This window comes from Oryza glaberrima, chromosome 10 (genome assembly GCF_000147395.1).
Source record: "Oryza glaberrima chromosome 10, OglaRS2, whole genome shotgun sequence".
Taxonomy (NCBI): Eukaryota; Viridiplantae; Streptophyta; class Magnoliopsida; order Poales; family Poaceae; genus Oryza; species Oryza glaberrima.
In genome coordinates this window covers 21,711,423-21,738,777 of record NC_068335.1, presented here as the reverse complement: position 1 = coordinate 21,738,777, position 27,355 = coordinate 21,711,423, and the positions used below count along the sequence as shown (strand labels likewise).

Genomic DNA, 27,355 nt, shown 5'->3' with positions numbered 1-27,355 from the left:
GGCCCAGTCGATCCGCGGCCGGTGACACGACGAGGCCCACGGCGGAGAGGCGGTGGCGGCGCGAGCTGCCGTGCCGCCGACTTTCCTACATCGCGTCCATCCGTGTTCTTCTTCAGGTTCAAACTAGGAGCGTGTCTAATGTCTATCTCACGACGTGGGGCATGCACTTGTTCTTATGGAACGCAGGAACGAGTATCTTCGTCCTATCTTGTTTTTAATTCTGTGTCCGTCACTGAGCATGTGTGTATGAATCAACCATTGTAAAAACTTCAAATTTAAAACTTTTATAGCAGATGATAGATACACGAGTACAACAATGCGAATCCATGGCGTTGGCAGCAACTCTCATGGCGAAATTGTGGTGGCCAAAAGATACACTCCAAAAGCTCACCAGATGCGCTCATCTCGGAGCAGGGCAGAGCAGAGAAGACAGGAGAGGATAAGGATCAGCGTGCGGTGAGGAGCACGCGCCACGTGTCTGTACCTGGGCCCAGATATGCTGCAGCACGGTTCCCCGATTTGGAATACTAGCACGTACTCACAAGCCGGATGATGCCATATATAGACACTGCTTTTTGCCCACGTGCGATACACTGTAGCGGCAGCGGCTGTACAGATTAGGCCCCAAGCTACGTGGAGCATTGCGTGGCCCACGCAGACGCACTAGGTGGCACATGGCCCATTATCAGCCCAACCCAGGTTTGGCCCGTGACTAAAGCCCTCGCTTTTTATAATCGTACGGGCATTGCTAGTTTGCTACTGCTACTGCTCCATGGAAACCACTGTGTCTTTGCTGCCGCACCTGCTCGTCAAGCCTTCCTCCTCCTTCAGCTGTTGCTTCACAATGGTGATCTCTTTTTGTTTCTTTTTTGGATTCTTCGGCTATCTTTGAATCAGTTTATGGTTCTTTGGCCATGGGAGAAACTTCTCATTCCTTTCTTGCTTGGAGTTTCAGTTGTTGTTCTTTTTCTTTGCAGTTCATCTCTATTTCTGCACATGTGCACATCAATCTAATATCAGTATGTTGTTTACTAAGCTACTTCCTCCGTTTCACAATGTAAATCATTCTAGCATTTCCCACATTCATATTAATGTTAATGAATCTAGACATATATCTATCTAGATTCATTAACATCAATATGAATGTGGGAAATACTAGAATTGTGAAACGGAGGGAGTACCAGATAATCCCTACAGTAATGCAGCTGTCTGCACTGCAATAAAACAAATTTGGTTTGATGAGGTTACCTCCTATGTGAAACCATGCAGGGCATTGGTCGTCGATATGGAAGAATCAAGGTGTATGCAGTGCTCGGTGATGATGAAGCTCAACATGCCAAGAACAACATGAGGGGGGCCTTGTTCCATGTCGATAACCCCGGGCCAATGGCTCCCATTGCAAAAGGCAACTTCTTGGATGTTAACCAGGCCCTTGAGGTGGTCCGATTCGGCATCCAGTACTGCGATTGGAGGGCGCGGCAGGACCTCCTCACCATCATGGTTCTGCACAACAAGGTATGAAATAGTATATATGAAATATTGGCCATGCAGAAAGTTTCAGATGAAAGGTCTCAGGGCCTGTTCACTTTGATACCAAAAGAAAACCTTACCAAATTTTGGCATTACCAAAATTTTGGCAGGATTTCCTATATAGTTACCAAAATTTGGCAGCAAACTAAATATAGCCACTTTTCTAGCAACTTTACCAAAATTTGGTAAGGTTAAAAATGTCATCAAAGTGAACAGGCCCTCAATTTGCATACCCTGGATTTTACTAGTCATGAATTTCAGTTTTTGACTGAATGCTGAATAGCGCTCGAGGTTGAAGTTGTGGACGACTGACACAGATTCTTCCACGAATTGTTAACATTAATGCAGGTGGTAGAGGTTCTCAAATCTTTAGCAATAGAGTTCAAGTCAAATGGAACCTTGAGGAAAGAGCTTGCAGAGTTGCAGGAAGAATTGGCCAAAGCTCACAATCAGGTATTGCACTTGAAGGAGTCAAATGATAACCCTTCAATCTCATCTGGATTCTGATGTTTTATTTGTCTGATCCAGGTTCATTTATCAGAAACTAGAGCATCATCTGCACTTGATAAGTTAGCACAAGCGGATAACCTGGTGAATGACAGACTGTTGCAAGACGGAGGCTCTAGTGCATCTATAGACAACTATGTTTCTCTTGCTTCAAGAACGTCATCAGCGTCCCGTTTTGTGAACAAGAAAACTCTGCGTCCGAGTCTGGACGTGTCTGGTCCAGTGCAGCCATACAATCCCAATCTGAAAAACTTCTGGTACCCAGTTGTCTTCTCCGGTGACCTGAAAGATGATACAATGGTAACGCAATGAATGATTCAGGCATTTACAATGTCCGGAGTACCAGTTAATGATATGTTTTGATGTGGTCTGTGTGTTCTCAGGTACCAATAGATTGTTTTGAGGAGCAGTGGGTAATTTTCCGAGGAAAGGATGGGAGACCTGGATGTGTTCAGAACACATGTGCTCACAGAGCCTGCCCTCTTCATCTTGGCTCAGTTAGTGAGGGTAGAATCCAATGCCCTTTCCATGGTAAGAAAAAAGAAACTTTATATGAAATTTCATTTTGGCACGCTTCTGCTGTTTTTACAATCTGATTTTCAAAGCATCAGCTAGCACTATGGCTATATGAAAAAAAAAAAAAAGCTTTCTTCCTTTTTAGAAACACAAACTTGTTGCACTCCACAATGTACATACATTGTGTGATGACACTGATAATTTATAATATTTATGTAAAACACACAATAAAATGGTTCTTCTAAAGGCTCGGAACTGACATAAATTGCAATCTTGAAGGTACATGAAAAATGATTCAGAACCAAAATACTGGACTATTTGAGGATTTGTAACAAAGAATTACTCTTTTTTTAAAGTCTTCCCATGATCATAATGTGCCCAATAAAGTGGTAGTGCAAGTAATATTTCTGATTTCCTTTTCATACCCTTCAGGGTGGGAGTATTCAACTGATGGAAAATGTGAGAAAATGCCAGCCACGAAGTTGCTCAATGTGCGCATCTGGTCATTGCCATGCTTTGAGCAAGAAGGCATGGTTTGGATCTGGCCTGGTGATGGCACACCGGAGTCGACTATCCCTTCTCTGCAGCCCCCTTCAGGATTTACAATTCATGCAGAGGTAAAACGAAATCATGTCATACTGCAGCAATCTTCCATGGTGAAAGTGTCCTGTGTTTTTCAAGTTTTTTTTTACTGGACTGTAAAGTAATGGAATTTATCTTCATCATCAACAGATGGTGATGGAGCTACCGGTGGAGCATGGACTTCTGCTGGACAATCTATTAGATATTGCTCATGCTCCTTTTGCTCATACGTCCACCTTTGCCAAGGGTTGGAGTGTTCCAAGGTATTTACATACATATCAACTAAGGACAACTGGCCATTGAAAATTTTTCACAAATCATCATGCTGATGCTATATTCATCTTTGTCAGCTTGGTGAAGTTCTTGACACCTGCATCTGGGCTCCAAGGGTACTGGGATCCTTACCCCATCGACATGGAGTTTCGACTGCCATGCATGGTCTTGTCAACCACTGGCATCTCAAAGCCTGGAAAACTAGAGGGAAAGAGCATCAAGCAATGTTCCACACATCTCCACCAACTCCATATCTGCTTGCCCTCCTCCAGGAATAAAACCAGGATGCTGTACCAGATGTCCCTCAACTTTGCTCCCTGGCTCAAGCACATCCCTTTCATGCACATACTATGGTCACATTTTGGTGAGAAGGCAAGTCTCAAAATTTTCAGAGCAACTTGGTAGTCACTGATCTCCATGTCATCTCATGTTAGCTTGCAACTTACTACAGTAAAGTTTTTTCCGCTGTTTCACACCGTCGTCTATAAGACATCAATGGTAATCTTGTATGATCTTCTGCAGGTCTTGAATGAGGACCTACGGCTTGTGCTTGGGCAGCAAGAGCGGATGATAAATGGCGCGAACGTATGGAACTGGCCAGTGTCATATGACAAGCTTGGTATCCGGTATCGGTTATGGAGAGACGCCATTGAGAGGGGAGCAAACAGGTTGCCATTCAATAACCAAAGTGAGAGTGGATCATAGTAGCTGCAATGCTGCACTGACAGTAGCCTCTTTCAACTCTTGTCGCATTTCTTGGCGAGATGAAGATGACTATGGCCAGAACTATAGTCACTTAGTCAGAATATGTATATGCGCAGTTTGTTTAGGCGTGCTGCGTTCATCCCTGCATGGTTCATCCCTGCATGGTTCCCTGCATGGTTAATCGAATCACATTGCAATCCTTCAAAGCTTACAATAGACAAACCTACACAGGAAACCTGAACAGGTGCAAACCACTAGTCCACTACTATTAACAACTCAATATCTCCAAAAATAGGGGGGAAATGCTGCAGTTGGTGCCAATCAACCAACCCAAAATGTGCATCCAAACCTTGTTACAATCACCAATAACTGTAAATACTTAAAAGAGGGATCTGACCTGATGAAGGGATGGCAGAGGAAGGCCTCGCGGAGCTGGAGAGGAGTAGCCAGAAGCAGAGTCTGACCTCCTCCCTCAGGTCCAACTCGATCCTCACATCACTGAGCTCGCAGTATCTGTCGCCTCCGCCGCCGCATATCCCGGCGCCGCCGCCGCCATCGCCGGAGGCGGCGATCGAGGGTTTTGTCCTTCTTCCCCTGTTGGTTGGGCTGTAACTGGATTTCAATCACGTGAGGCCCATTCTCGTTAGGCCCATAACGGGATTTGGATTACGTGCGGCCCAACAAATGGGCTTGGGACTTTTTATCTGATTGGGCCCGGCCCAACCCATCAAGGAGAGACCGAGCTGCCCATCCATGGCGATCGGAGGACATAAGAGTGACCCCCATGGCGATGGCTGCGGAAGAGGAGAGGAGAGGAGGGAGACGCCTGCCTTGCTGCTCCGCCCGCGGTGACGCACCAGGCCCACGGCGGAGACGGCCGCCATCGCCATCGCCATCGCCGCCGCCGCCGCCGCGTGAGCTACCTGCGTCGGCTTTGGTACGAGAGGTTTGGTTCCTACTGCACATCCATTTCCATACGTGTTCTTTGTTCAGATTCCACCTAGCTCTCTTGTCGCGAATAGGAGGATGAACGCCGCTATGAGGGCGTGCGTGCTTCGATCCAAGCTGGTCAACGAAAGGTTTCATGGGTTTGGTTGGTTGATGCCGTGGGGTCCTGCTGATTGATCTCCCACCTTTCTTGACTTGACAACCTTTTTCCAGCGAGAGACACATGGGATTGATTACTAATTAGTTTACGAGGAGTAGTTAATTAACAATTGCTTTCGAGATGTCAAAAGGGCAGCACCTTTCACAGCTTCCTTTTCTTTCATTTCTAGTTTTTTCTTTCTTTTCTATTGAGTAGCGGCCTAATTAGCACACGCCACCTGTTTCTCCTGATTTCAGCGTTGCTGTCTGTCACAGTTCCGGAGAAAGATGTTACTTTCCTTTTCTCTTCTTTCTATTTTTTCTATCGATTGGGGACGAACTGCATGTTTGTTCATGTATCTGTTTGTTTCTTACACCAGCTCAATCTTTTCAGTTTTGATTCGGCTGGTTAGCTGTTGAATCGTATTCTGTTTTTCTTCCCACCGGTACAGGTTTTGTGTGGATGCCAGAGAAAGTTTTCTGTACCTTTCACTTTCAGGATAGAAAATTGGGCATAGAAAACTGCAACAACTAGTATGCAATTATTCAATTTTCTGAGGTGTTCCCTTTTTTTTGATGTTTGGGCAGAGTTTAGTACTGTTGCTTTATTAAATACTGTTTTATCCTGTGGACCATAGATATATGCACTTGTTGAGCTAGGAGCCTAGGATGACTGCTGGGAGAAATTTCTAGTTTGTGGGGTTTTTAAGGCCGAGTTTAGTTCCAAATTTTTTCTTCAAACTTTCAACTTTTTCATCACATCAAAATTTTTCTACACACATAAACTTCCAACTTTTCCGTCACATCATTTCAATTTCAACCAAACTTCCAATTTTGGCGTGAACTAAACACAGCCTAACAAGGTTATCACATAGCCTTATATAGAACTTTGATGTGATTTGTCCAGCTGCAGCATAAAAATATGCCCCAAATCTTATCTCTTGTCCTACTCATTGTCTGGTTTCTGTGCTCCCTATATTTATAAGGCATGTGATTTTCAAATAAAGGGAGATTTTTTAAGATCCAGATTGACTGATGTGAAAAGCTTGCATTTGCAGCAGAGCTTTCACCACTCGTTTTAGCTGGGAAGACGAGCGGGCAACAGAATGGAAAGTTCATCAGCTAGGAGCAACACCTCAGAGAGGAATCGCGTAGATTATGCAAGAAGTGTGTCCATGGATTCTGCAGGTCATTCTTTAGGTGCTAGGTCTGCCTCAATCCTCAGTAGGAGAAGCAGCAGGCAGGGTTCAAGGGGATCCATCAGCCTCTCCCGTGAGATGGGGGACTCGATACTGAGCTCGATGAGGCATTCGCTTCAATCAGCAGACCAGTTGCTAGGTGATGTAGATGGCTCAGTTCTTGCTCAGGTCATTGACAGTGGTGACCGAGGGCTAGCATTTGAAAACGACGTTGACGAAGAGGAAGAGAATAATGTGGAGGATCATCAGGCTGTTCCTCTCCCAGATGATACATCAATGCGGATTCATGGCAGAAGCTCTCAAGGCACAAGTGTGGTGGCACCCGTATCTGCGATGAAGTCAAAAGATACTAATGTTAACGGCCCAGCCAGTTCATCTATCAAGGTAAATACATTATGTTATGCATAATTCGAAGGTATACATTATGTTATTGTTGCTGACATGAACACACCTCTGTGTGCCTGCAGGTTGAACCATATAAGCTTTCATGGATGCAAGATTATGCTTCTTACCTGATCCATTTAGCCGTATTTGGATTTCTTGGGGTAACACTCAGACACCTTGTGTTTAGTTGTTTTGTAATAACTATTGAATAATCTGCGCGAGTGCTCCAGCTGTATCATTCCCTTGATGAGTTTGTGATGAAATCAGGTATTTACAAGGTATGGGCTCCAAAAACTGTTTGGCCCTAGCTGCCTGGCACTCACCTCAGACCAAAGCCCACTGTACCTTGACCTTCCATCTAACATGGTGTCTGCTATTCTACCGGCTCAAATGTTATTAATGCAAGAAATCATTTCTTATAGTGCAACCACATGGGATTTGAACCAGACTAACTCATTCTAATGACTAATTGGCAAACGCCAGCTAGGATCTTTCCTGATGGGCTGGTTTGGGATCATCTTCAAGGCTGATATACGTCACATATCTGATCATCTCATTGTCGGAATCACGACAGGCTACATGGGAAGCCTTACCACCTTCAGTGGGTGGAACCAGAAAATGGTTGGCCTATCTTCCAAAGACCACTGGGTATATGCTGTAGCTGGCATAGTACTAGGTACATCATCTTCATTTTCTATGAATTGTTATTGTCCCTAAACTAATTATTATCCAACAAAAGAAAAAAGAAAGATTTCATTTTGATGGCTCGCAACACTCTTAACTTACCCAGGAATGTTTGTCGTCAATGAGTCCATCACGGTGGGTGCGGAAACTGGTGAGCGACTGCGAGGATGGATCCTGAAATGCATCATAGAGAAGAGTTCAATAGGAAGCAAATGCGGCTGGGAGGACTGGAGGGTGGACACCAGGACCAAACATTATGCGCTTCTTGGAGTTATGGTGATTCTGATGTCTTTGATATGGATCCTGAGCATTGTGCTGGCCATAGTGAAGGTGCATAGCCTTGGCCATGGCGCGGTTCTGTGGCTGGGTTGCTCGGTAGCACCTCCCGGTGTTTGGCTTCGCTGGTACTTGGCGAGGCTAAATGGCGGAGGAATTGGAATCGGCAAGCGGAGACACCTCAAATGGCTTCCCGTTGGAACACTTGCAGCCAATGTTCTTGCAGCAGCAATCATGGCAGCTCTTGCTGTCACGGCTAAAGCGGTATGATGAAACATCTTCTTTTCACATCTCATACAGTTCTCTGTCCTGCAGTTCATTTTACTGGTCCTTGAATCATCTTATCTGTCTAATTCGTCTCCTTTTTTTTTCATATAGGAAAATACAAGACGATTGACTGTTCTTAATGGCATACAGCTCGGTTTCCTCGGTTGCTTGAGCACAGTATCAACTTTTGCTGCTGAAGTTTACACCATGAGAAGAAGTGGTCAGATTGCAAGGGCATTTGTATATGCTGCAGCCACCTTCGTTCTCTCATTTGTGCTAGGAACTCTGATATACTCAGTGCCGGTGTGGGTAGAGCATTACCGATAGCATCGTCACCAGTTGCAGAATTGAAACCTTTGATGGTTTAGCAATTTGCTAATCCAAGTAGCTTAGATAATACAATCTAGAAACAAGCTTGCAAAGAAAAGCTTGGAACGCGGGAATTTCATTTCAACTGCCACGACGGAATTTAGTACTGCACCATAGCAAAAGAATGCATTTTTCTTGTTGTAAAGTGAGTATGTATACAGCATTTCTGGAATTGGAGAGTTGGGAATACATACAGTTGTAGCATGAAGAATATTGTACAAACAAAATTTTGAAGTGCAAAAACAATGTCTATTTTCCTATAATCCTGTGTTCATTGGACGCCATGTGACAGCACATTGTTAGCTTCAGAATAATTGCAAAAGCACATCGTTAGTTCGAAATGTTGGGCATTATTCACTCGACAATATTCCTCATCATTCAACTGTACCACACCAAACATAAATCCAATGTCCACTAGCCTCTTTGGCCAACTGCTACCACGAACTCATGCAGGGAATGCACTTGTCACTGTCCTAAGTCCTAAATCCGCTTTCACAAACGAATGGCTCCTGTGCAAAAGAATAATCAGCTTCATCATGCTTAAGTTCTTATCACAAGTCGTTGTCTGCTTCAGCATTCTTCAACGAGTGAAATAACCTCTCAAATGCAATCACTCATTTAACTCGCTAATTCAGCCATGTGCTCCTCAATCTGCTTCAACAACTCTGAGTTCCCATGTATTATGCAATTCCCAGCTAGTATCTCCCAAATTTGCTTGCGAAAAAGAAGTGGCGAACTTTTGATCAATTCAACCATTTTATCATGCGAAGATGAGCGGGAAAACAAATCAACCAAGCAAACATAGTGATCTTCCCCTGGAACAATCCTATATCTCTCAGTCATCAACTCAAAAAATCCTATACCTTCTTCAACAAGGTTGCAATGGCAGCAAGCCTTCAAAACTGTCAAGAATGTATTCGCATCAGGCTTCCATCTCTCTCGAATCATCTGAACAAATGATCCTATCACCTCCTGCCCATGCCCATGATGACATAGAGCACCCAGTAGCGCATTCCACAACAATGTATCCTTCTTTTCCTGAACTGTTAGACTGAACACCTGTCTAGCATCAGCCAAATAGCCACATCTTGAGTACATGTCAATGAGTGAGCTCAAAATCATGACATTTGGATAAAAACCAGTTCTTAGCAACCTTCCATGGATCTGCTGCCCACATTTCAGTGCGCACACAGCTGCACAAGCACGGAAACAACTAGTAAAGGTGATCTGATCTGGGTGGACACCCTCTTTGATCAAATGCTGAAATATGCTCAGTGCTTCTGCTTCCTGCCCATGGCGAACATATCCCTCCATGAGAGAATTCCATGAGAGGATATTCTTCTTTGGCATTTGATTGAACAACCGACGGGCAGTGCTCAGCTGGCCATCCTCTGCATAGCCGCAAACTAGTGTCGTCCACATTCGCTCACTTTTCACAGGCATCTCATTAAACAGATCCTCTGCATCTGCAATGCATACGCATTTGGTGTACACATCAACGAGGGAGCTGGCAATCCTGATATCTGACAAGAACCCATGAAGAATCAGATGTGCATGGAGCTGCCTGGCAAGCTCCCTGTCCACAAGCTTCTCACAGCCTACAAGGAGTGCCAAGAAGGTTTGATCACTGTACCCAAGTGAAGTCGACGTGCCGCGGAGCTCGGAGTAGAGCGCCACGGCTTTCTGCATCTCACCACCGCCGGCGAGCGCGAGCAGAGTAGCATTATAGGAGAGGAGGTCGCGGTGTGGCATGGCGGCGAACACCTCGGCCGCAGGGGCCGCGAGCGCGAGGCGGGCGTACCCCGCGAGCATGGCGTTGTAGGAGCAGACGTCGGGGCGGGGCATTCTGGCGAACAGGCGGCGCGCATCGCGCGGGCGGCGGAGGAGGAAGTTGAGCGACAGGAGGTGGTTGGCGAGCTGGGTGGAGCAAGGCACGATCCTCTTGAGGCCGGCGAGGCGGACGTAGAGGAGGAGGCGGCCGGCGAGGGAGGGGAAGCACGGCGCCGTGGCGCGGCGGAGCAGGAGGAGGCGGGCGAGCGAGGAGAGGAGCGGGAAGGGCGGGCGCAGGCCGGCGCGGGAGAGCTCCGGGAGGAGGGCCACCGCGGCGGCCGCGTGGCCTCCTGCGATGCTGCGGTGGAGGGCGGCGAGGATGCCGGTGTACGGCGGCGATGTCGGCGGCGGCGGCGGCGAGCCGGCGGGGAGGGACATCGGGCGGGGAAGGGAAGTAATCTGTGGGCGGAGGCGGCGGACTCAGACAAAATACTCTTGCATGTGGTCGCCGCCAGTCAACGTGGGCCGTCCAATTCAAAAACAAAATAAAAATGAACGGCTCTGATGGACTCTGCAGGTCAACCAAGATCATGAGAACCTGAAGCATAGGATCATTTCATATGCAACCACCATGCACAGAAATGAAATTTACCTAAGTTTCTATCCGATACTAGTTGCTATATTTTGAGACGGACGTAGAAGCTCATATGTGTCTGATTTGTCTTTCACACAAGAAACAGATTCATGACATAAAATGTGCATTCAGGCCTGGTTTAATTCCCAACTTTTTTCTTCAAACTTCCAACTTTTCCATCACATCAAAACTTTCCTACACACATAAACTTCCAACTTTTCTGTCACATCGTTCCAATTTCAATCAAACTTCCAATTATAGCATGAACTAAACACACCCAGTCAAAGATAAATTTTAGTCTCCAGGACATGAAAATGTGCATTCAGTCAAAGATAAATTTTAGTCTCCAGGACATGACTGTTAACATAGAACTAGGAAAATTTGGGGATAAAAAAAGGGAAGATATTTTAGTGTATGTTAGAAAGCTACTCCTACATCCTACTCTCTTGCTGGCAGCCAGACACAGCAATTCCAGCTTTGTTACAGTGCATCAGCATCTTTGGTTCATCTGGCCATCTGGGCATGCAAGTACATCAAAACATAATGATGTCAACATGTCCAGGACTCCAGGGCATAGTGCTTCCAATAGCAATCGTGCCAGTACATCAACAGATTTCATCTGCGAATATAATGTCAAAAATAGCTTGCACTGCAAAACAAGATTGGAATGTAACTGTCAGCCTCATAAATTGGATAGCTAGAAACCTTAATTGACAACTTTAGTTCTCTCTTCTTTCATTCCTTACCTTCATCTTTTGGTATGTTTGGCTGGTCTACTAAGAGTTGACGCATCGCGGCAATGTCACTGGAACTGCAAAGAAAGAGCACCATGGGCATTCAAGTTAGTGAAGACTGACAAACATGTCTGAATTGATAATTCAGGGATAAACTAAAAGCAGATACAGAACTCCATACAGAGCACACAGATAGGAATATAGATGTTTGGTGAAACAAATAGTTGAACTTTTACCTGCTCGTCCATGTCAGCGAAGAGATGACTGATGATTTTAGTGCATACCTGTCAAATGGAATTTAGGCAATTCAGAGGACCGCAACACGGAGTGGCTTCAGTACAGAAAAAAAAAGTAATATGTGCAGCGTCAGAATAAAGAGCATCTTAATATATGATGATAGCAAACTAAGTGCTGCAACTGAAGTCAGTATTGGTGAAATGGAAAACAGTGCTTGGGGTGTTGCATATATGTAAGACGGCCATAAGGTTGGTTTAATTTTGATTCAACTATAATGGATGAGGTTCAGTACAATGAGCTTCACAACAGCAAAAAAAAAAGGGGGGGGGGGGGGGGGGTCTTCTTTAGGTCATTACTCGGCCTGGTGCATTTCACATAAAGTCCGTAGCCCATCCAAGCAGTCTGCTATAGTTGGCAAAATTCCCACTTGTAACTGCATCTGTTTTGCACTGAGTGCAGACCCACCTCTCACCATTTGATTAGTATCCCGCAAAGCCTTATGTAAAGATCTGGCAATGCTATTGAATTCCTCCCTGAACAATAGCAACAGCAGCAACGTCAGATCAATTTTTTTTCTCCGTCTGCTTCTAGTGTCACACCGAAACTAAAAGGGATTGCAACAGCAGCAAAGCCACTTACACTGTCTCCCTCATAGAGACGAAGATGATCTCCAAACTCTCCATTTGCTTACCCAAAAGATTCTCTCTGATGTTAGGGACACATCGTAGGACACCATAGTTCTTAACCTCTTCCAGCACCTTTTAACATATGATTTGTCACGCAGCTAATATCACAATGCATTTACTGCTCACTAGAATTACAGTGTGTCTACCAAATTATCAATTGATATGTTTTTCATGAGCAACCGACCATCTAGCTTGAAAAAACTTGCAGGTGGAAAATACTAGAAGTGGTCCTGTCAGCACTAGCTGAAAGCCCTGAACTTGCTGCAGTTATCCGAGGGGGAAAACTAACTGAATCTGTAATTTCATTACATTAGTGAAATCTGCCCCCCAATGCATGATGCTACCACAAAACTAAATGCTTGTTACATGTCCATTAAATTTCTTTGTCAACAAAAGAATTGCTGCCGTGTCAAAATAAAGAAAAAGAAAAGAATTGCTGCCACACCGAGTAGTGTTGTTTCTCTACAACCACAGTAAAACTGTACTCCAAACCACCAAAAGGGGATATATCTTTTTTTGCAGAGAAGAGAGGAAGAGGATACCGGGAGACGAGCAACGATGGCGGCAGCGTTTGCGAACTGAGAGAGGAGGCGGGAGTTGAGGTCGTCCCACCGATCCATCTCCTCCCGCGCCTTCCTCACCCGCTGCTGCACCCTCCGCACCGACGCCTCCATCCAGTCCCACCCCCTCCCGTACGGCACAGCGGCCGCCAAACGGAGCAAAGAATCGGCGGCGGCGGCGCGTGGAAGGGGAGGGAACGGAAGGTGAGCAGCGGCGAGAAAGCGTCCGAGCTCCGAACGGCGGGAGGGGTCTCCTGCTCGCCGGAGAAGGCGGCGGCGGCGGGTATTACAATCAACCCACGCATTAATGGGCCTTATTCCCTCGCAAGCCCTTTCCGGCCCGAACTATTATGGGCCGCACGTACGTAGAAATGAGCGAAATAAATATGGGCTCCATAGTTGTTATCCCGTTTCAGCCCAAAGTAGTATGGGCCGCACGTACGTCACTATCTTGTTTAAGCCCAAACAAATACTCCCTCCATCCCATAAAAAACCAACCACTAGGTGTGACATATTCTAGTTGTCCAGATTTATTGTACTAAAATATGTCGCATCCAGTACTAGATTCACTTTTTTTTTTTGAGATGGAGGGAGTAGGTGCGTGAGGAAAAAGTTTCAGTCTGGTTTTCAGCGTATACCAGGTGACTTTGCAGATTTCATTTCAGATGCTTCGACGCAGAGATGGTTTGTAATTATTTGAATATACTGTTGAGACAGCATGACGGTAAGAGAGAGAGAGATAGAGAGAAATTTTATGTAGAAACTTTGAATTTGAAACCATTTGCAATTTCTCATTATGGTTCTGTCCTTATTGACTTGAAAAAAAAATGAAGAAATTGAGAAAACAGGGTGTTCGGAGAACTAAACTCCGAACCCGCTTGGCCTGCAAGGAGAACCAAGCCAGATGCTAAACGACCGAGGGAACCTCTCCATTCCATTCCCGTCATCGTCTTCTCTTCGCCGTCGCCGGCGAGTTCATTGGAATTGCATGTGAGCTACTCCTAGAGAGCTACTTCCTCCGTTTCAGGATATAAGACGTTTTGATTTTGATCAAAGTCAAACTGTTTTAAGTTTGACTAAGTTTATAGACAAATATAGTAGTATTTATAATACTAAATTAGTTTCATCAAATCAATAATTGAATATATTTTCATAATAAATTTGTCTTGAGTTGAAAATGTTACTACTTTTTTTCTATAAACTTGATCAAATTTAAAACAGTTTGGCTTTAACCAAAGTCAAAAACGTCTTATAAGCTAAAATGGAGGGAGTAGTTTAATCTAGTCGTTGGGCTTTTGTTTCAACAGCATCGGCCATCCTGCTACACTACATCGATCCGTCGATATCAACATCACAGGGGAAGGTGTAATGCTCAAAAAAGCTCAAGATTATTCACCAAGCATATGCATGATGCATCATTGGTAATTCAGGATATATATAGTTATGAGCACATGGTAGGATCACTGCATGAGCATCTATACAGGTAGGATCCGGAGTACATATGTTCTTCATAGTTAGGTGGCAGATCGATCTGATCTGCCCGGCCTGTTTGTGTTGTATATATGCGAGCCAACGACTGAATGAATGAATGTTTGGTTGCTTCAATTTTAACTGATCAGATCAGAGACAATATAGATATATCCCTAGCTTATATCGCTAGCCAAATCACTCTATAACTATCTTGCTAGCTAGCTAAGCGCAATGCACATGCATGAACAGAAGAAGAGAATAATTAAGGTAGCTTCGACTCACAACACTATACTAATGGCTACTGCCTACTACGACAATAGATCATCAGAGAAGTGTTTTTTGCGTGGATCTCTAGCAAAGTCTATGACAGAAGACTTGTGAATAGGAGTGAAGTATACAAATTATATACATACTTCACTATATAAGAAAGTTGGTTGCAGAAAAGAAATCAGATCAGGACCTTGAACAAAGCAGCAAAAGCCCTTAATGGTCGAGCTGAAATTATATTGGCCGGAAGGTCTAAGCTTTCTGAAAATGTGAGAAGTCAGCTGAAACTTGAAAGAAGAAATGCAAGGCCGGTGTTTCCATCTCCCTGTCAGACCAAGTAAGCTACTTGGTGCATTAATGAATGAATGCTAGGAATGCAATAACAAGCAGCTTGATCTACCTCGGACAACGAACTGCAACTGTAAACAGGGCAGTAGTAGAAATACAATTAGTATATCATCATAAGTTAATTACAGATAATTAAGCTACTAGCTAGGTGGCGACCTCTTCTCTTTGGGAGGCATAATGTACTACTAGTAATGAGGTTTGTGTTTACGAATCAGAGCACATGCCCCAGCCAACTGAGCCACCAGTTGATCACATGCACGCTCATCTCAAGCTTCTTGTTTTGCTTACTTCGGTACTACCCTCTCCTCGGTGCAACCATTTCATTGTTGACTCCCATCATTTTTAAAATCACCTGGAATGCATGCATGCGCAGCAGCTAATTACATTGTTAATATTGAGAAGTGCTTCAATTTATATTGTTCTTGAAACCGATATGATGATTCTAGGTTCAGAACATATTAGGAAATCGATATGACGATTTAATTTGCTCATCTGCCTGCCTAGCTGGCCTGAATTATGCAGGTAGAGCGCACACATGCAGAATTATCATCGACCGCGTTGTTCCTTCATTTGCGGATCTTATGAGTACATTGGTCAAGTGATAATTAGGAGGTGATCGATCAGGTTTATATATGTAAAGCAGGAAAGCAGATGATAATTGGATTGAATTGTATTGTATTGAGCTGGTGTACATGTTCAGTTGAAAAAAAAACTGCATCAGGGAATTGAAGATTGTGTAATGCGTCAGTAAAATGGATTTGGAGGATTGAAACCGGCCGGGTCAATGCCTGCCGCAATCCACAGAAAACTAAAGCAGAGGCAACAGGAGTTGGATAGAAATGTTACTACCATCGATCAAGACAGATTCACTGCCTCTGCTTTTGTTCAGTAAGTACATTAGCTAGTAGTACAGGTAAAAGGTGATTATTCCTGAAAACCGTACGAGTTGATCCAGCTGGAACTACTATATAACTATCTGTTAAAAAATGGCATATAGTACATGGAAGACAGATGAGAGTCGGTGGTGAATATATGGATTCATGTGATGTATGTTTATACACGCTATTAGCATAATTTCAGGAACGACGTAAATTTACTAGAATCCTGGAATCCCAGCAGTTGCTGATGAGCAGATCAACTGAACAATGCTGACACACGATTACAGAGACCTAAGCTAGCTCGCTTGGCTTACATACATGGAGAGTGAGTTTTGCAGACAATGCAGTCAAATTTCTGTGCTCCATAAGATCTCTTCTCTTTTTTTTTACAGGGATGACACAGGATGAGTATTGTATACTGAATTTTGTTTAGAGTAACAAGGGAAACTATTTTAATCCCTCGAGAGAATAACCCCTCGTTCTTTGCATGTTACTTAAATAGTTATAAAAAAATTGAGAAGGTATATTAACATGTGATATAATACTCTACAAACATGCAAGTTTAAATTCAACTTGTACATCTCGTAACGAACGAACAGTAACAAACAGCTACACTGTATACTGAATTACTATGAGGTTTTGCACCGTCCGGCCGGCGTCGGCGAGCTAAGTACTCCAGCAAAGAAAGCAAGCACGTGTGGCAGCGCAGAGCAGAGTGCCAGTGACAGAAGACGCATGCAGTAGCACAGGATCCGAACGCGCCCCCACGACTCCCCACGCAATCTCACGGCCACTGCATCTTCTTCTTCAGTTCTTCTTCTTCTAATCATGCATGTTCCCGATCCTCTCCTCTCCTCCCCTACCTACATATATAGCCGGCCGGTCGATCCCAACCTCCATATCTTCCATCCTGTGTGCTGCTTCGATTCGAGACATCAAGCAGCAGGGAAGCTAGCTAGCCTGTACATTTATATTCGCTTCTGCTGCAGCAAAGTCACCATCTGCCTAGCTAGCAGCTAGCTCCTCCTGCAGCTGCAGCTGCTGCGCGTATAGCTTAGCTTAGTCAGCTGCAGGAAGGTAGAGTAGAGTAGTAGCCACTAGCACAGCCATTGCTAGTGCGGCAACGCAAGCTCGCCGGCGACAAGATCATATCAACCGGAAGAGAAAGCTAGCTGAGCTTGCTTGCTTGCGCGTGTATCTATCAATCAAGGGTTGGTAGCTAGCTACAAATCGATAGCGTAAGCGGATTACACAAGAGAATGCAGCAGCGGCGGGGCGGCGGCGGCGTGGCGCGGCTGGCCATGGCGGTGGCGGTGCTCGTGCTCGCCGCGTCGTCGGCGGGGCGATGCCGAGCGCAGCTGGCGAGCGGCTACTACGCCGGCAAGTGCGTGAACGGCGGCGGCGGCAACTCGAGCGTGGCGGTGGACGTGGAGAGCATCATCCACGACGCCGTCCAGGCACGCCTCGCCTGGGACAAGCGGATGGTCGCCGGCCTCCTCCACCTTATCTTCCACGACTGCTTCGTCGCCGTACGTACAATCCATATACACACTGCTCTCTTAATCAAGATCAGTTCGATCAGCTAATTAATCAATACTGTATCTGAATCATCGCTGAATTAATCGATGGATAAATTTGTGTTCGATCTTATTATGATTAACTGATGAATGTATACAGGGGTTGTTCGGATTGATGTCATTTTAAACCATATTATTTTTCTTAAAGTTATTAAATATGTGTATCCATTTAGTTTTTTTACTAAACTCTGATAAATACACAGGAAATTTCGTTAAAACTTAACAATATTGTTAAATTGTAAAAATTAGTAATGTACTATATTTTAACAATTTGGCTACAATCTGGACATGTGTGTGTGGTGCAGGGGTGTGACGCGTCGATACTGCTGGATGGGCCAAACACGGAGAAGACGGCGCCGCAGAACAACGGCATCTTCGGCTACGACCTCATCGACGACATCAAGGACACGCTCGAGAAGGCCTGCCCCGGCGTCGTCTCCTGCGCCGACATCATCGTCGCCGCGACCAGGGACGCCGTCGGCATGGTACACACACATTTCTCAAACCAATACTCCAATTCATATTTGTCATTTCTGAATCGAAAATCCAAATTAAATTTTTGGCATTCTGCAAATTTGCGATGACGAAACAGTGTGGAGGGCCTCGGTACGAGGTGCAGCTGGGGAGGCTGGACGGGACGGTGTCGCAGGCGTGGATGGCGGCGGACCTGCCGGGCCCCGACGTCGACATCCCCACCGCCATCGACATGTTCGCCAAGAAGGGCCTCAACAGCTTCGACATGGCCATCCTCATGGGTAACTAACTCACTACTAATTCAACTTCAGAGTACTAATTAAACTTCTTCACAAAAAGAAAAACAGAGTACAAATTGAACTTAACTGTGATCGATTAACTGTTCTTTTTTTTTTCAAAATCAAAGAAGCTAGTAGATAACTAGGCCATGTGCATGTGTTTATACTTTAAGTACTTTGGCGTAATTTGACCGGGGGCAGAGCGCATCAGAATATATAATCGAGGGGCTAAACACATGGAATGTCACGTATACCGGTGCTACGCATTAAAAAGGGGTTCATGGTATCTGTGGGAGTACGTACTACCGTCAATCTCAATTAGCACTACTATACTCAGTTTCCTCATCGATCATGTTAATTTGTTTAATTACTTAAAGAATTCTGTTGATCGAGATCTGAAGCTATGCTTTATTGATCAGCTGGCACACATTGGTAATTGGGAAGAGTGAGATCCACAGCCGTTACCACACACACACACACCTATATATAAAAATGATGATACAGTGGCCACTGTGTTTAGGGTTACAACCTTTACAAAATCTTGGCCGTCAATTCCCCATCTGATATGACCATACTCTGTTTATAGTGTGTCTGCAAAGACAAGCTATTAGCTTCTTGGTCATCAGTGACAACCAAATTTAGATTTTAAATTTAATATAGTCCATTTTGCATCATTACTTTTTAAACCGGTAATAACGTTTTACCCATAACTTATTCCGGTTACTTGGTTCATTTCTTCACGGCTTATTATCAGGCATTGTAACATGGCTCAAACAACCATGCGTCTGTTCTAAAATAAAATTGCATCATGATATTATATGTGCAGGGGCTCACACGGTGGGGGTGACACACTGCTCGGTGATAAAGGACCGGCTGTACAACTTCAACGGCACCGGCGAGGCGGACCCGTCGATGGACCCGATATACGTGTGGATCCTGACGACGTTCGCGTGCCCAAAGAGCCAGGCCTTCGACAACATCGTCTACCTGGACGACCCCTCCAGCATCCTCACCGTCGACAAGAGCTACTACTCCCAGATCCTCCACCGCCGCGGCGTCCTCGCCGTCGACCAGAAGCTCGGCGACCACGCCGCCACCGCCTGGATGGTCAACTTCCTCGGCACCACCGACTTCTTCTCCTCCATGTTCCCCTACGCCCTCAACAAGCTCGCCGCCGTCGACGTCAAGACCGGCGCCGCCGGCGAGATCAGGGCTAACTGCCGGAGGACCAATTAACTAGCTAGGAGCATGATGCCCAAGTGCTATAGTTAATTAATTAGAACATCCATCAAAGAAACAAACAGATTTAAAGAGAGAGAGATCGTAGTATATGAGCACATCCAGCCAGAGCATATATGCACATTCATTCTTTTCTTTTGCCCTCCTGATCTTGTCAATGATTGCATCCATGATTCTACTATACATTAGTAGTTGATTTCAGTAAAGATTTTAGCAAATTAATTTACTGGAGCTTAGCTAGTAGCACTTTAGTAATTTAGTAGTGTTTTCCTTCTCTACTTCACTAGAAGTACCTTGTGAGTTGTACTTGATCACTGCCTTGAGATTCTTTTTGTTTTGTACGTGGCTCGTATAAAAATAAAGACACTCCATGATACAAGAGCAGCGGTACTCTTACTCAATAATAATATATTTATGAATGAAGATAATACAACTACTCACCCTGTACCAAAATAAGTCGATAAACCTAGACACCACTGTCCAGGTTTATAGCCAAAAATTAATTTATGTGTCTAGATTTATGACCATAAATTAACTTATTTTAGAGCGAAGGGAATATAGGGCTTGTTTGGTTCGCATATCCAATCTCAACCAAGCCGAAAATTTGGAGATGCCAAAATATTTGTCATTCTATTTGGTTTATAGCAAAAAAAAAATGAAAAAAGGATGACGGTTTATTTGGTTTGGTTGAATTGAGCCTAAGCCAAAATACACCTTTGTGGTAGCATACGAAACAAAAACGGTTGCCAAATGCCAATCTTTACCAAAACAAACAAATGGTCACAACCAATTCTTGCCATTGCTAAAACAATTGGTATGGTTAGGATTGGCAATGAACCAAACAATCCCATACATAGTATTTACTTCTCAGAGAAAAATTAAGGCCAGGAAGGGAATCTCTAAGGGTCAAGGAGAAATGCATGTGATACATACTGCCCTGTTCACCTCTACTGTTCACATGTACCAGAAGAAACCTAGGGACGGTAAGCTGGATTAGTCAATAAGCATCTTTAAGGGTTCTGGAGCCAGCGAATGCGACTAGTGCTCGCTGCAAACAAGGTAGCAGAGTAGTGCATCCCGAGAGCGAAGCCTGGGAAGCTGGGAATCTTCAACCTCACGAAAGCTGAGGCAAATTTCTTAATCCGGGCATCTTATGCAGAGTCCAGACCTTGAACCGGCTGCCGGGCTCCAGCTAATTAACGGGGTGTTTGGGAGGGAGGGGCTAAACTTTAGCCAGCACCTCCCTCCCAAACACCACCGTATATGCATGAATCCTACTAATGCTATTACCCACTATTATGACTCTCTCTCTCTCTCTCTCTCTCTCTCTCAAAATATTTTACTCCAAGCTGTAGTACATAATGCGATCTAAACAGTAAGCATCCTATAGTGCATAAGAAAATCAGAAGGTAACATTCCCTGGCACAGAGATACACAAGGCTTGATTAATGCAAGAATTGCGGTCAACACTCAGCAGCCAGCTCTAAGCTCCAGCCGTGCATTGGAAACAAGTCAAAGTTCTAGACTCTGGCCTTTTTTTAGCCATAATTCATGTTTCGTTTATCTCCAGGACATCAATATATTTAAGAAAATTAGTGTAACTGTGAATAAGATTGATTGATAGGATATTTGCTGTCCCATTTATACTCCTAGAAGCCAAAATTCATTTGTAGAGAATGACATATCAAATTGTTCAACTCATCGCCATCACATAGCAGATAATAAATTTGGGATTTGTTCTAGCCTGTGGAATTGGACACTCCGATTTTGGAGTAAAAACTCATTCAACAACGGCTAACAGATCAGACTCACGGCAGAAGCAGTGCTTCTCATCGGTACCCAGGTCCACCTGCAAGTACATGCAATACCATGAGCGTTCAGATGACTGGAACAAAAACCAAAAAAGGCATCGTACTCCCTCTGTTCAGATTCGTTGTACTAGGAGGGGTCACATCCCCTTCTAGGTTGCCTTTTTTTTGGGACGGAGGGAGTACTTAGGAGAAAGACCACAAAATGTATTCCGTTAGGGAGAAGCCAATTCATTTACCTCATAAGCATTTATGTCAGAGAAGAGAACCTGCAATGTCACAAGCAGAACCAGGTCAGTGAATCATGTTCAATTGACATTTTAATGCGATACAAAGAACACAGGCGGAACAGCTGTGCCGACTGTAAAGGTGAAAGCAGAAGATATATGTTGTATTTGACAAGTGAGAGTGAAAACAAGAATTGCAGTGGAGCTCCAGGGAAAAGAAACAGAAAAATGAAAGGCATAATAAAAGAGGTAATGATCAAGCAGTGGTTTCAGATTCACACAGCGGGCCATGGGCATCTAATCAGCTTGCATTAAAAAACCACCTGCTCTAATGACCAAAAACTGGAGTTTCCATTAAAAATGAAATTGCCTAAAGACCAAAGATATCACTCAGCTTCATTAAGCCACATAAACATTTCACATTTAATGGAGCAATCTTTGAAACAGTTAACATGACATTCATGCATATTTCTATGCAGCAAGTCAAGTATCTTTCCCTATAACATACAAGAAATATGAATATGCTAAGTTAATAGTATATTGCAACGTTTTATACTATACAATAAAAGGAAAATTAATAGGTTGTGTAGAAGCACAAGATAAGCAAGCCCAAATGAGACCTTGCTGACCATGGGATCATCGCACCACATCTAAGCACATAGTAAAAATTAGTAGTGGGCAGTTTTTTCTCCATGTTGTATTGTGTTTAACATGATATTGCACCTTTATATATATGAGAAACCTACTAATGTAATATTGATGCCTTTTCATATATTAGTGATTTTAAGATTTCAATATTCGACAATCCGAGTATCACTTAAGTTTCTACTGTGTTATCCCACAGCAGTGCTTGGCGGGCTCACTTCTCGCCACTAAAAAGATCAAGGGGAATAGCTATACTAAAAGGGAAGTATTTTAAAATGCAGATTGCATTTTCTAATGGATGAAGCTTACAGCAATTACAATTTCTGCAGGTAACTACACATAAAACCAAATCTGGCGCAAACTGCAAGTTATCATAAATTTAGTTATACCCATAAAGAACAAATTGTCATTAGAGATCCCCCCCCCTGCATCTAATCTAAATGTAGTAGTGCAGTACATGGAAGTACTATGCAAAGTGAAGAACACCACAGGCAATAACATACAATCTGGTACTTGCTATTCAGGAGTGAATATAATATGTCAAAGTTTTGCAAGCATAGAATTCTCCTTTGTTGACGTACATACACACTCAGAACATGCATTAAGAGTTTACCTTCTTTCCAGCTTCAACTTCATTAACATCAGCACCAACAGACAAAATCTGGCAGAAATAGTATGATGTTAAGGAATTATAGCCCGGTGAAGGTAACAATTATAAGAGTAGAGCATGGCAATGTAAGATCTTACCTCACCCATCAAATACCTCTCAAACTTAACAGCAGATTTTGGCAGCAGGACTCCTCCAACAGATTTCTGTAGGCGTCAAAAGTTTTATAAGAATAAGCTACATTACAAGATAATCTACTCCTAGTGACTATACCTATAACTTCAGAATAACCATAGCATGATTTTCATGGAAATACGCATCTGTAGATTGGCCGAAGAAAATTTTCAGAAGTTTTTCCTCATAAAATGCTATGATAATGATTATTTACCATAGCGGACAAAAAGAGTAGCCATCCTAGACAATCCAGTCACCCAGTGACCCAGTGATAGCTGAACAGTGTGTTACATTCTGCAGTCTTTTGGCACGAAACTAACTGGACCACCTGAATTATTTTCTGTAGTTAACTTATTTCAAAGTTTAGTGTAAACAAATGGCGCTATGTAAGACAAATAACGAAGTGCTGATGTTTAAAGATAAATTCTTCACCACTCCAGAATTCAAAATTTTCTTATGCTACCTAAAGATGTAGCTTCCTAGATAATATATCACAAGTTCCAACATAACTGAAGAAGCATTAGCTAAAAAGCAGGCAAATTACATTTTACTCCCTCCGTATTTTAATGTATGACACCGTTGACTTCTCGAACAACGTTTGACCATTCGTTTTATTTAAATTTTTTGTGCAAATATAAAAATATTTATGTCATACTTAAAAAATATTTGATGATAAATCAAGCCACAATAAAATAAATGATAATTACATAAATTTTTTGAATAAGACAAATGGTCAAACGTTGATTAAAAAGTCAACGGCGTCATACATTAAAATATGGAGGGAGTATAATATATCTGCAACTATGCAAGTATCAGTGCCAAAATATGATAATTGAAGCCTAATCCTAGTGAAATTAAATATGTAAAAACTGACTCCCTAGTCACAACCTTCCTACCATTTCTGCACCATTACCAGCATTCCACCTAAACCTAGATGTTTCGATTCACGCTACATCAACAAAGGATTCACTCAACTAGAGGCATTCAGAATAGCTATCACCACAAACAATGGCTAAGCAATTAACTGAAATGCTTGAACTAACAAATTAAAATGCAGAGCAAATTAAAGGGCATTGCGAGGCAATGGAGCACGACATACCTCAGGAATCTGTTCGAGGCGGACGAGCACCCGGTCGGACTGCGGCGCCACCTGGACAACAACAACACCACCACCAGATAGCACATTAGCACAGACGTCAGAACCCTACCCCCCCAAACCCCTGGAACTCGAACTCGAGCCACCCGTAATGCGGTTACCTTGGAAGGGTCGTACTTGAGGGCGGCGACGCGGAGGGAGGAGGCGGCGCGGCGGCCGGTGGCGGCGGCGGCGACGAGCGGCCTGCGGCTGCCACTGGCGGCGGCGGCGCCGTGGAGGAGGAAGGGCGAGGCGGCGGCGGCGAGGAGGGAGGGGGCCATCTGGGGACAGCGAGCGGGCGAGGTGGCGGTGGGGAGCACGGAAGCGCGGAAGGTTCTAGAAGAAGTGGAGAGGAGGCAGAGGCTTCGCCGGAGAGGAGGAGAGGCGCTTCTCTTATCTGCTTCTGCTCCTCTTTCTTTCGTCGAGGAGGATGAGATTGACGATGGCTTCTCCTTCTCGATGCTTCCGGAGATGGCTTCTTAGTGGGCCGCAAATGTACTACTGGGCTATAACTATCAACACCGAGGATGCCGACCCAACTTAATTTCCAGGACAGTATTAGGCCCAGTATAGACGTGGATTTGGTCTTCGATTATATAGTTCTTTGTTAATTAATTTACTCTTAGGCCATGTTTGGTAAATGAGATAGGGAAATGATTTTCCACCCACCAAAAAACATCATTAAATCCTAACTATTCATTCTCCCCCTTCCATTTAATCCTAACCCTTCATTTATTTTCCAATCACAATCCCACACCTACAGTACAATCAATTGTTCCGAAGTTACTGTTACTGAATGCAGAGAGAGTTGCAGAATGCAGATACTGATACGGGTGGTACAGTGAACAATAGTATTGGTAGATTGCACTTGCAGCAGATTTGTCATGGTTTGGCAGTGATCCTGATCAATGTGCGTAGGGGCAGGGCAGGCCGAGAGATGAGATCTGGATGGATCACGCATACTGTAGCAAGCTCAAGCTAGCTAGCTGCACTGCACGCACTGGCCGGCCGGGTTGGCTACTATACATGACACCACATCCTACGATCGATGGGCCTCCCGTGAAACAGGAGATTATAGTGTTTTTTATAAAGATTAAAGAAGTACATCTATATTAAAGTTGTTTAAAAAATTATATTAATCTGTTCCTTTTAAGTTCTAAATTATTAATACTTAATTAATAACATGCTATGACTTATCTTGTTTTAGGTATCCTTCTTAATTTTCTCCACCCCCTCCACCCAAACACATCCAGCCTTCTCAATTCGGCCAATCAGATGCATGCATACGACGTACAAGACGTACTCCTACTAGCTAGTGGGGGTAACTGGCTGTTCTTCTACTCCTACAACTGTGTACTAACGGCTTGTTTGGTAACTCGAGGGAAGGGGATTGGAAGTTTACACGAGGGAATTGATGATGAGACTAAGATGGGAATTTGATTTTTAATCCCAATATCTTGTTTGGAGAGGTGATAGAAATTAATAGGGAGTTTAGTTGGAGATTAGGTCATTAATAAAAACGGATGGCTGAGATTTGCTTAGAAAAAGTAAAGGAGGAATTCTCTCCCAATTATCTACCCCTACCCAGGTATTGCAAAGGAGGGAGTTCCTTTCTCAATTCCCCATCCCCATCCCACCAAAATTCACATGTCTCCCAACCAAACAAAACACTTAATAGCCTCATCCCTCTAAACTCCCAATCCCTTCTAAAAACTCCCTCCAACCAAACAGGCCGTAAGGGCTCATTCCGAATGGAGGAAATGTGAAGAAAAAATAGAAAAATAGAGGATTGATGATTCCTTTGAATTAGATCTTGTAGATGCATTCATTTCAAAGGGTTGCCCATGTTTTCACATAAAAAAAGTCCACTCGATCTACCCTCTTTGTTGTAAGAATTCTTCGCACGAAGAACAAGAAATTCGTATATTTTTTATTTCTCTATTTTACACATACAGTCCTACAATATTCTTATGTTTTTACTATTTCTATATTTTTTATATGCATGCATGGCTCAGACGGCCACACAAAATATCAGTAAAGGAGATGTAGAGTGCTAGTAGGAGGCAAGTATATATAGCCACACAGGAGAAATACTCCATCGATCAGTTTAGAAATATAAGACATATATATAACATTTTAAAATTTGATAAAACTTACATAAAAAATAGCAACATATAACCCTGAATTAGTTTTTAGCATTGAATGTATTTTCGTAGTAAGTTTATTTTGTGTTAGAAATATTATAAATTCTGTTATTTTTTTAAAAAAAAAGCTGACTTAGAGAAAAGTTAAAGATTCTTTAATATAAGTCGGAGAGAGTGAATTACGTCGAGATGGATTAAGTTTGGGAAAGGTCGGCATCAACAGCACATGTACTATATATATCACTGACGGTATTTGTTTGTCCTCATCGGGACGAAGCTGCAGCTGTACGCATCAACCATGTACTTAATTTGCAAATATACTAGCTACAATGCTGGACCGGCGAAAACAAACTAAATATACTCTACTATAATTAATATACGTGGTTAATTCGTTCACGTGGAAACGGAATTTTTGTTGGTTTTCATCCATACATGTAAATTTAACCCTACGACGCAAATATTGTAATTCAAATCCTTATTTTAAAAAAAGAAAAAGATATAACATGCACCGACGTGTGTGTTAGCTGATGTGGACGCGTACATGGAAAATTAATGTGAAAGAAGGTCAAAGAAAGATGATCTATGACGTGACAGATCGAGGCAGCCATTGGTTACTCGATTAATATATACCACCTCCGTTTTCTAATAGATGACACCGTTGACTTTTTCTTACATGTTTGACCATTCTCCTTATTCAAAAATTTTATGTAAATATATAAGATATAAATAACACTTAAAGTACTATAAGAAATAAAACAACTCATTTATGCAAATATATAAGATATAAATAACACTTAAAGTACTATAAGAAATAAAACAACTCATAACAAAATAAATTATAATTATGTAAAATTTTTTGAACAAAACAAATGGTTAAACATGTGAGAAAAAGTCAACGACGTCATCTATTAAAAAACGGAGGGAGTATTAATTAATACGCTTTTAATCTCTCGGCAGAGCACACGTAACTCAGGAATTAAACGAGGTTAATCGCTAAACTAATCAGGTTGGGTTAGCCGTCGAGGACGCCCGAGGCCAGCGCAAATCGTGCAAATTAATTAATTAGTTAACTGTTTAATTAACTT

The 27,355-nt window shown here is 43.3% G+C and overlaps 6 protein-coding genes and 1 long non-coding RNA gene across 10 annotated transcripts; 3 read left to right on the top strand and 4 right to left on the bottom strand.

The window, feature by feature from the left end:
- Positions 1 to 168: 168 nt before the first annotated feature.
- LOC127752564 (uncharacterized) lies at positions 169 to 3,040 on the bottom strand. Of its 2 annotated transcripts, none has more exons than XR_008012386.1 (4): positions 2,425 to 3,040; positions 1,764 to 2,319; positions 1,249 to 1,503; positions 169 to 990 (listed from the first exon to the last, which is right to left on the bottom strand). It is a non-coding gene; the product is annotated as an uncharacterized LOC127752564 (long non-coding RNA). The 2 variants fall into 2 exon arrangements; XR_008012387.1 differs by having other exon boundaries at positions 2,479 to 3,040.
- Positions 773 to 4,113, top strand: LOC127752563 (chlorophyllide a oxygenase, chloroplastic-like). Its single transcript, XM_052277976.1, has 9 exons — positions 773 to 847; positions 1,270 to 1,515; positions 1,879 to 1,983; positions 2,059 to 2,337; positions 2,421 to 2,568; positions 2,986 to 3,170; positions 3,286 to 3,398; positions 3,486 to 3,780; positions 3,931 to 4,113. Exons 1-9 carry the CDS (start codon positions 773 to 775, stop codon positions 4,111 to 4,113), a joined length of 1,629 nt encoding a protein of 542 aa, XP_052133936.1.
- A 797-nt stretch (positions 4,114 to 4,910) lies between these two features.
- LOC127752562 (fluoride export protein 1) lies at positions 4,911 to 8,613 on the top strand. Of its 3 annotated transcripts, none has more exons than XM_052277973.1 (7): positions 4,911 to 5,059; positions 6,258 to 6,782; positions 6,866 to 6,943; positions 7,050 to 7,148; positions 7,266 to 7,458; positions 7,573 to 8,006; positions 8,121 to 8,613. In XM_052277973.1, the coding sequence occupies exons 2-7, from the start codon at positions 6,306 to 6,308 to the stop codon at positions 8,334 to 8,336; spliced, it is 1,497 nt and encodes a 498-aa protein (XP_052133933.1). In that variant the 5' UTR covers positions 4,911 to 5,059; positions 6,258 to 6,305; the 3' UTR covers positions 8,337 to 8,613. The 3 variants fall into 3 exon arrangements, with proteins under 3 accessions (XP_052133933.1, XP_052133934.1, XP_052133935.1); XM_052277974.1 differs by having other exon boundaries at positions 4,916 to 5,050; XM_052277975.1 differs by having other exon boundaries at positions 4,916 to 5,059; positions 6,261 to 6,782.
- Positions 8,614 to 8,649: 36 nt separating this feature from the next.
- On the bottom strand, positions 8,650 to 10,586 carry LOC127785969 (pentatricopeptide repeat-containing protein At2g21090-like). The gene is made up of 2 exons (XM_052313294.1): positions 9,242 to 10,586; positions 8,650 to 8,681 (listed from the first exon to the last, which is right to left on the bottom strand). Exons 1-2 carry the CDS (start codon positions 10,584 to 10,586, stop codon positions 8,650 to 8,652), a joined length of 1,377 nt encoding a protein of 458 aa, XP_052169254.1.
- A 302-nt stretch (positions 10,587 to 10,888) lies between these two features.
- On the bottom strand, positions 10,889 to 13,292 carry LOC127786158 (uncharacterized protein At5g43822). The gene is made up of 6 exons (XM_052313488.1): positions 12,982 to 13,292; positions 12,393 to 12,511; positions 12,110 to 12,286; positions 11,753 to 11,800; positions 11,529 to 11,593; positions 10,889 to 11,431 (listed from the first exon to the last, which is right to left on the bottom strand). The coding sequence occupies exons 1-6, from the start codon at positions 13,111 to 13,113 to the stop codon at positions 11,388 to 11,390; spliced, it is 585 nt and encodes a 194-aa protein (XP_052169448.1). The 5' UTR covers positions 13,114 to 13,292; the 3' UTR covers positions 10,889 to 11,387.
- Positions 13,293 to 16,877: 3,585 nt separating this feature from the next.
- On the top strand, positions 16,878 to 19,977 carry LOC127752999 (peroxidase 57-like). The gene is made up of 4 exons (XM_052278453.1): positions 16,878 to 17,491; positions 17,845 to 18,024; positions 18,132 to 18,294; positions 19,118 to 19,977. Exons 1-4 carry the CDS (start codon positions 17,222 to 17,224, stop codon positions 19,525 to 19,527), a joined length of 1,023 nt encoding a protein of 340 aa, XP_052134413.1. The 5' UTR covers positions 16,878 to 17,221; the 3' UTR covers positions 19,528 to 19,977.
- Positions 19,978 to 21,122: 1,145 nt separating this feature from the next.
- Positions 21,123 to 24,564, bottom strand: LOC127785726 (10 kDa chaperonin 1, chloroplastic-like). The gene is made up of 6 exons (XM_052313126.1): positions 24,249 to 24,564; positions 24,091 to 24,141; positions 22,958 to 23,023; positions 22,824 to 22,871; positions 21,578 to 21,607; positions 21,123 to 21,379 (listed from the first exon to the last, which is right to left on the bottom strand). Exons 1-6 carry the CDS (start codon positions 24,405 to 24,407, stop codon positions 21,311 to 21,313), a joined length of 423 nt encoding a protein of 140 aa, XP_052169086.1. The 5' UTR covers positions 24,408 to 24,564; the 3' UTR covers positions 21,123 to 21,310.
- Between the last annotated feature and the right edge of the window lie 2,791 nt (positions 24,565 to 27,355).